This window comes from Gekko japonicus, unplaced genomic scaffold, assembly GCF_001447785.1.
Source record: "Gekko japonicus isolate JY-2015 unplaced genomic scaffold, Gekko_japonicus_V1.1 scaffold3141, whole genome shotgun sequence".
In the NCBI taxonomy this organism is placed as follows: Eukaryota; Metazoa; Chordata; class Lepidosauria; order Squamata; family Gekkonidae; genus Gekko; species Gekko japonicus.
The window spans coordinates 1-9,210 of NW_015171597.1; the positions used below are offsets into that span (position 1 = coordinate 1).

General features: G+C 41.3%; 1 protein-coding gene across 1 annotated transcript; it reads left to right on the top strand.

Moving 5' to 3' along the window:
* The first annotated feature begins 2,800 nt into the window (after positions 1-2,800).
* Positions 2,801-4,455, top strand: LOC107117718 (polyketide synthase PksN-like). The gene is given in 2 exon segments (XM_015419878.1): positions 2,801-3,325; positions 3,328-4,455. Coding segments are annotated over 2 exon segments (1,653 nt in total).
* Positions 4,456-9,210: the final 4,755 nt, after the last annotated feature.

Below are 9,210 nucleotides of genomic sequence, written 5' to 3' on the forward strand. Positions count from 1 at the left end.
AGAGAGCAAGTAGAGCAGCCAATCACATATGTTCTTCTCTCCATGAAAGATTAACACTTGAACTCCTTCATTGTCTGACACAAGCAGCATTTTTAAAAGACTGCTTTTCTTTGCAATCCATCACACCTGAAAATATACTTTATGTTACAAAATGTGGAATATATCTGACTATTGGAACGGTGAGCTACTTCAGTAGTAATGTAGTTTCTATGTTTGCTGTTCCAACTTTTCACAAACTTAACAATTCTTCATTCCTCATATTTTTTCAACAACAGGCAAAAGAAGATTTCAATAAAATATGGGGAGTTATCAGCATCAGTGCCGTCAACCAGAATGGAAGATCTGTCATTGCAATCACCAGACCATCTCAATAGGAACAGGAAAACTTGCTACGCAAGTTCAATCCAGATTGGCCACATCTCTCTGATGGATATCAAAGTGTGCCAGCAACATATCCCCGATACCAGTTTGATTGTAAGAAGCTGAACTCTCACATAAACATGCTGCAACAACCGATTCACAAAGCCTCAAACCACCACCCTTTAATTCACAGTGTCAGCAGTGACAGTACAGAATTCAAGTCTTCCATATCTCAGGTGCAGACACCGTACATCTATGGGCACAAGCACAATGGTGTCACTCTAGTTCCTGGTGCCTTTTTTGTGAACTTGCTTTAGCAGCTGTGATGACTAACGCAAGACCAAAGGTTCCCTTGCATTTCTGTGAGATGATGGTAACGTTTACGTCACTATGTGTTTTAAGTGAACATTCCCACAGTTTGAAAATAAAAGTGGAATTGCAAAAAGAAGCGAAAGATTTCAAAATATTGTCCCCATCAGGTACAGTTTACGCATTGGGACATGTCACATGGAACCAGGAAATACCACTTGAAGAAAAGAGTATTTCTTATAAAGATATTTTTCAACGGTGTAGATCTTGCGTCAGCAACGATGAAATCTATGAAATGTTATCTTCCTTTGGATTTTTGTATGATTCAACAATGAAGCAGATAAATGATGTTTTTTATTGTGAAGAACTAAAGGAAGCTATTACTTCCATTACGGTGAAAAAACAAATTGCAGTAGAAATGCACAAGTATTTTATCCATCCAATACTCTTAGACTGCTTTCTGCAAATGACAGGGGTGATTATTACAAAAACTTCAGAAAATGGTGTAGGATTTCCGTCTTCCATAAACAGCCTTGTAATTGTCAGACCTTTGTGTTAAGTCGTGAACTTAACAAAGAGTCGGAGAGTGATTCAGCAAGAATGCGGCTTTTATTCTTCAACTCGATTTCACTTCCAACACGGTACAACATCAGTCAGTCAGAACCACTTTAACATAGCAGCTGCTCTGTATTTAAACATTCCCGGCTAATATAGCCATGCCTACTGTACACTTAACAACCAATGCAGTTGAACCTATAAAGGCCAATCATAAACGTTCCCGCTGAGGGAGCTTCTTCATGGTGATTGGATATTGCTTCCTGGGCTAGTGTTCTGATAGGTTACATTCGGATCCTAGCCCAGAACAAAGCTTAACATGAAATGTCTATACGGTGATTCACATACATGTATTCAAATCCATTAGAATACACTACACTTTGGAACAGGAAATGTTGATATATCTGAAAATAAGCAAGTCTACAGAGAACTACTTAGAGTTCTGTGGATGCTTTACAGATAAACATGGTTCCATCTTAGCTGAGGTGAAATGTGTTAGGATTACTCTTATGAAGGAAACTTCCAGAAGTGGAGATGATGTGCTACTTGAAAATAAATGGAAGGAAATACCACATTCCCATATGATCCAAAACTCAGGAGATAAACCCAAGGTGGCAGTGTTTGCTGATAAAATAGGAGTCTCCAAGCAGCTCCAAAAATTCTTACATAAAGATTCTAGGTTTTTGATGTACAAAGACTGGGAGAACTTGTTGGAAGCCAGAAGCTTGGAATTGCCTGCAGAGGAAAAAATTAAACGGGAGCTGCAGGATTACAGTGATGTTTTATTTATGTGGGGAATCCAACAATTAAATGAAGGTGATCCAGACTCTGTGGTTGCAGATTTATCCAAATGCTGTGAAGCTCTTCGGCAGATCATTATTGCTTTGAGAGCGAAGAACATTCATTGTTCCATCAAGATCATCACATACAGGACTACAGAGAAGTTTGTAGACCACATTAGTCCTGGCTTTGCTTTGTATGGCATGGTGCGAAGCTGTATGGTTGAAGTTTCCGAAATCACATTTCAGGTGATTGATATCAGCACCACAAGCACAATGGACATCTCAGCCTTAGCAGATGTTTTAGCAGAATATAAAGATAATTATTCTGAAATCCATATCCATCATGGGAGAATATATGTTTCTGAGATCAGACGTTCGTTGGTCAATGATGTGCATGACAATATACCTCCTCAAGCTTGTCAGAATGCTGAGCTCTTCAGTCTTTTCACTTCTGACCCGTATGAAGTGAGGGACTTATTTGCTGAGCTGGATGATAACACTGACATTCCTATTGATGATCACTGTGTTGAAGTTCAGATTGAAAAAATAAGTCTCCATTCTGAAGACTACTTTCCTGTTAGTGTCTCTAGCTGTAGCTTTGGAAACACATTATACTGGAATTCGCAGACCATTGATAAGCACAGGCTCCTCGCTCTGGATTGCAGCGGGAGAGTCGTTGCAACTGGCAGCAAAGTGAGAGAGGTTAAGGCGGGAGACCTAATTGTTTCATGTTACCCAGTTACTGCATCTTCCAGAATCAGGATCCCAGAGGAAGTCTGCTTTAACACTCAGACATGAAGCAGAAGGGATCTTTAGGCATTATTTCTACTGAACCAGAGTCAGTTTTGTGCAAAGTGCTGCATCTGTCAGCTCAGGAAGCAGGCTGGAAAAACATAAGGACACAACCATACAGCAATCTGGAGCTATGCGCTGATCAATGCAATGCCCTCATTTTCCTGCCTCCCCTAGAAAGGTTGCCCAAAGCTGTTTTAGGCAGCCTTTCAAAACTCCAGGATGTGGTAGTGATATGTGACAACCGCCATGCAGAGTGTCTGAGAGCTCTCATCGGAATGGATCACGAAAACTTTCAAATTCATATTCTTAGTCTTACCAGCATTTTCCAGAAGGCATCTCTGAAGAAACAAAGTATGCCTTTTTCCAGTTGGATGAAGTCATTGGAACCGAAACAGTCTCTGAAATTACCTTGCTCAGTTTTTCAACAAACAGGGAAAAGTGAGAGCATGGGTTCTTCAGCATCATCCCATCTTACCAGAAAAGCTGTCCCCTTTGTAATGCTAAAAGGTAATGTGCACAGTAACTTTTTTCAGATATTCCACTGTATAGAGGAAAGCGGAAAATGTTTAAGGAGAAGGCTGTGTACATAGTTACAGGAGGACTCACCGGGCTTGGCTTTGAAACAGTTAGATTCATTGCTGAAAATGGAGGAGGTGGCATAGTGTTTCTTTCACGGAGAAAGCCAGGTGTTGAGAAGCAGAAAGAAATAAAGGATTTGCAGCATCGGAATAAAAGAAGTAAAATAATCGCTCTGCAATGCAATGTCATCTTTAGATCTGACGTTGAGAAAGCTATCAGTGTAGTCAGCAAAATCTTTCCCAAGTGCCCAATCAAAGGGGTGTTTCACAGTGCTGTGGTTTTGCATGATGGATCCATTGAAGCCTTGACCATATCTGACTTTGAGGAAGTTTTCAGTCCTAAGGTTGCAGGAGCCATGAATCTTCACCATGCTACTCAAGGGCAGGATCTTGACTATTTTGTATGTTATTCATCAGTTGCTTCATTCCTTGGAAATGCAATGCAGGCAAACTATGCTGCAGCCAATTCCTTCCTGGACCTTTTCTGCCATTACAGGAGAAACCGTGGACTTGCAGGACAGTCCATTAACTGGGGTGCCTTGAATCTTGGATTACCGCAAAATCAAAATGAAATTCAAAATTTCTTGGAATCAAAAGGTATAGCGATTCTGCAAGTGAATGATTTTTATGAGTATTTAAAACGCAGTTTAATTCTGAACAATCCCCAACAAGCTATCATAAAGTTCAACTTCAAAAATTTGACCAATTATTTCATTTCTCAAAATCCTGCATTCAGAAATCGTATGCATTCAGTCCTCATGGAACTCAGTGGTGGTAGGTTTGAGCTTTCAGAGCAAACTGTATCCCAGGACTTGACTCCAGTAAAAAATGAAGATTATATCATGGCCTTGATGAGTCAACTCAGTGGTGCAGATCCAAGTGATGTTGCAATGAATTCATCACTTTTGTCCAATGGCATAGATTCTATGTTAGCCATGACTCTGCAGAATCGCATTTTCCAGGAACGAAGAGTTAACATACCACTTGTGAAACTACTTGATCCTAATACTACAGCGTTTAATCTTGCATGGCTCCTAGAAGAACAATCTAAGGAAATCGGAAAATCTGTCAAATAATGCTTCCAGAATAGAGACTACTAAGGAAGAAAGTTGACTATGTTTATATCGCTTTTGGAAGTCTAGATAATGATAATAATTACTAAAACTCAACAGCAGCCATAATTTGTTTGAATGAAGTTGGTTGAGCTGAATTCTTATTTCATGTAACCTTTTTTCACCATAGATTTTAAAGGAAACATACTAATTAAAATCTGCTAAACAGTTTGGTTTTCATGTTTCCTTTCTCTTTTGAAATTGGGTACAGGATCACATACGTATCAGAATGTCAAACACGGGTCCAGTAGCTCTCTTGGACCTTTTATTCTTGAACGCTTATACCCCCAAAATCTTGTTGGTCTCTCAAGTGCTACAGGAGTCAAATGTAGCTGTTCTACTGCAGACCAACGCAGTTCCCCTCTGAAACACAGAATCGTGTAATAAATGTACATATCACGTTTCACTGTAATATCTCAGTGTTCAAGGAGGACGTTGCACTGTATTTTGTCTTACGTCTTTCCTTTAAAATATAAAATAAAATTAGTGGCTGTGGCTCAGTGACATGCGGAAGATACTAGGTCCAGTCACTAGAAGTCCCATTTTAAAAGATCATGGGTATTAACTTTATCCTAATCTTAAATTTCACAATATTAATTAAGACTCAAAGACATGATACAGTAGAAGAGATTGTGTCTCTGAAAATATCCTTTACAATGTTCAGTGTATTAACAAAAACACTAGGCAATCAAAACATAGAGTAATGAATAATATGCAGTCTTGTTGCAACTGACTTATGGCAATCCCATACTTGGGGCATTTATGACAAGAGATGAGCAGAGGTAGTTTGCCATTGCCTTCCTTTGCATAGCAATCCCAGTCTTCCTTGGTGGTCTCCCATCCAAGTACTGACCTTGGCTAACTCTGCTTAGCTTTCAAGCTCAGATGAGGTTGGGCTGATCAGGCTGCTACCAAAGCACAAAAGCAGTACAAAAAACCCTCCAAAATATTTGATTTCATACAGAATTCTACTCCTTAAACCACACATTCCAGGGGGCCTCACTCCTTTTGAATTTTTTATAAAAGCAAGCCAAGTTGGGGGAAAGAGATTGGTCTGCCCAGTATAACATTCATTATTAAATCCCAAACTGGTAATTAAAATATTGTTTGTAGGCAAAAAACTTTAAACCTCTCTGTCGATGAGAAAGATTGAAAGGTCCCCTTTGTAGAGCAGAGACGTCTACTGATGTCCAAAGAAAGCAACAAGCATTGATGTGCTGGGACTTCATTTCACAAAAATGCAGCAGTATGTTTAGAAATGTATATGTGTTGGATAGGCTATCATGAAATCATCATGATTCATGCATAGTGAATTTGTCCTATACTAATACATTTTGGGCACTTCATATTTGGAAGTCTAGATAATGATAATAATTACTAAAACTCAACAGCAGCCATAATTTGTTTGAATGAAGTGTTCAAGGAGGACGTTGCACTGTATTTTGTTTTACGTCTTTCCTTTAAAATATAAAATAAAATTAGTGGCTGTGGCTCAGTGACATGCGGAAGATACTAGGTCCAGTCACTAGAAGTCCCATTTTAAAAGATCATGGGTATTAACTTTATCCTAATCTTAAACCTCACAATATTAATTAAGACTCAAAGACATGATGCAGTAGAAGAGATTGTGTCTCTGAAAATATCCTTTACAATGTTCAGTAACAAAAACACTCTTCAAGGTAAACTAGGCAATCAAAAGAGGTAGTTTGCCATTGCCTTCCTCTGCATAGCAATCCCAGTCTTCCTTGGTGGTCTCCCATCCAAGTACTGACCTTGGCTAACTCTGCTTAGCTTTCAAGCTCTGATGAGCTTTCAAGCTCAGATGAATTGATCAGATGCAGGAAGTAGATCACAAAAACAAATGTATATTTTTTTTAGGAATCAACAAAATACACAGCACATGTGGTACCTATTTATCTACTTGCAATTTCTTGCTTTCGAACTGCTAGTTTGGCAGGAGCTGGAACTAGAGACGGGCGCTCACTCCATCATGCGGCAACTCGGGCCTCGAACTGCTGAACTACTTCCACAGCCTGCAGTTCAGCGTCTTAACCACTTGAGCCACATGCAGAGTCTGCCATTGTGCCTCAAAACAACTTACTTCCCCCCCTCCCTTTTTGTTTTTTGTACTGATCATCCAGCCTCACGAAGAGTTCTGTAACAGAGGTCCTCAACCCTTCCAGACCTGGGCCCAACATAAGACAGGAAGAGGAGGGCAGGCATATGACCCTGCTGGCATCAATGCCAGTTCTATGGGCCAGCAGATCAAGAAAGCTGGGGGTAGGAATCACAAGCCAAGCTCCTGTGATCAGAAACACATCAGGGGTCACAGATGTAAAGAAATCATTTTACTGATAAACACCTTGCCTCACCTGTCCTGCTAGGGTTGCCTGCCCAGCCCTCTGCTGGCAACCACCTTGAGTGGCTGGGGCTGGAGCCTGGGGGAGTGTTGCTGACACAGTGACGCCCCTTCTGGGTGAGCACCTGGAACTGATGTCATGATGTCCATGACACTCTAGAAATCTCAGTTTCTATGGTGAAGACTTCAGAGATTTGGGGAAGTTCTTAGAGCATTGTGGATACTGTGTTGTCACTTCTTGGTGCTCAACTGGAAGTCACTTCACAGCATCTGCTCTGTTGTTTCACAACCCCCCCTCCCATTTCTTTCTCCTGTAGTTGCCTGCCATAGGTGGGAAACTGTCAAGCCAAACATGGCATTTATAGAGCAGATTGCAAAGCACCAGTTGGGGATCGATGACTTGCCTGAGGATCCTGGCCAATAGATCGAAGACTACTGTTCCAAATAAGTAGAAAGTTTATACTATTTTGTGTTGCACATGGTTCTCTCATATTTTGGTTGATCCACCTAAGAATCCCCCCCTCCCCAGATGTGGATCTTATCATGAGTTAAAGGTGGCAATGGCTATTGGGAAATATTGTTCCTAATTTCAGAATTACCACTGCAATATACATAATCCATTGTACTTTTAGGATTACCAACTTCAAGGTAAGGCCCAGTGTTATCCCAGAATGGCAACTGATTCCCAGACTACCAAAATCAGTTCCCATGGAGGAAATGGGAGCTTCAGAGGGTAAACTTTATGGATTTAAATCCCATCCCCTACACTATCTAGAGAGAAGCCATCTTAGAAGATTTTTCCAGCTAGTTCCAGCTAAATTCATCAGTCTCTTCTCTGCAGGTGTTAGCCTCTCCCCATACTGGTGGTTACTCATCAAGGCCATCTTCTCAGGCCTATTAATTAACTCACATAGTTCAGCTGTGACTCTGGTAGGGAGGGGGAACTTACTCTCACCCTGAAGAATTCCATGGATACTGCCCAGTGATTGGTTGAGGAGGTCAGCATTTTTCTGTGAGTATGCTTAGACAGCAGACTCCTTATCCCCTTTTCTCCCTACCTCTCCTTGCTGCCAAGAAGCAGGGCCGGCTCACTCACTAGGCGAACTAGGCAGTCGCCTAGAGCAGGATGGCCCTTAGGGGCGCCAAACTGAACCCGGCCCCATACTCTGGGAGTTTCTTGATTATTTGTGTTTTTCATTCTTCCTAAAATGCATTTATTTTTGAAAATTGGTGGGCGCACGGAGGGGCGGGGCCCCAGAAGGGATCCTCACCTAGGGTGCAAAATAAGCTGGGGCCGGCCCTGCCAAGAAGTTATTTGAATTATGCTTTGGAACTCTATGCTTGCTGTGTTGGGACCCAAGTAAGTAAGATAGCCAGTCAGTATTGTTGTTTTGTGTATTTACACTGCCAGTGAACTATATCCCCTGTGTTTTATTGTATTTTCTTGCTTATCTTCAATAAAGTCTTCTTTTGCTTTGTGGTGTGTATTACTTGGGGAGTTACTGAGACCAAAGCCAGGTAAAGCACCAGGGCAGGATAAGCCTTGACCCGATGGAAAGGCAGCATAAAATGTTTTTAGTAATCATAATCAGGCCAACCAATGATCACAAAGCACTATTTGAGCTTTTGAGTTATGTAGAACATTTCCACAGGCTGGATGTTCAAGAAAACTTTTTTTTTTAATAGTGGGGGGAAATAGAGGTTTTTGATCACTAAAAGTATAGTGGAGCACCAGGGGTCATCTTGTAGAAAAAGAGGTGCAGGAGCTCATTAGCATAACTCATTAGCATATGCCACACACCCTGACATCACCGGACGTGTGTCAGAAGGCAACATCCACCGCTCAGGCTCCACTGGACTGTTTTGGATTGTCACCTATGGGGGGGGACGTGCAGATCTGTCCTCGCAGAGGAGGGAGAGCTTGTACCTGAATAAAACTTGGTATTAAAGGTGCCAGTGGACTGTTTTCGACCGGGGGGCCGGGAGAAGCTCTGCAACTTACCTGGCTGCTTCTTGCTCTGACTGAGGGCTGCTGGGAGCAGGGGGTGGGGCTTGTTGCATGTGCCATCCCCCTGGGCTCTTTACTGCTGGAGCTCCGCTCCTGTGCGCTCCTGCAGGAAATGACCCCTTTGGAGCACTAAAAGGATCGATTCATTTGCTTGCTTATCATAATTATAACCATGGAAATCTCTAGTATTATAATAAATGGAGTTCTCTCTTCAAATCTTGAGATACAAAAAGGGATAAGGCAGGGCTGTCCACTGCCTCCATTATTTTATATATTTGCTCTAGAATCGCTTAATGATGCAGTAAGAAATAATGTGCTGATACATAGTCTAAAGACACGAGGAGAGGAATAT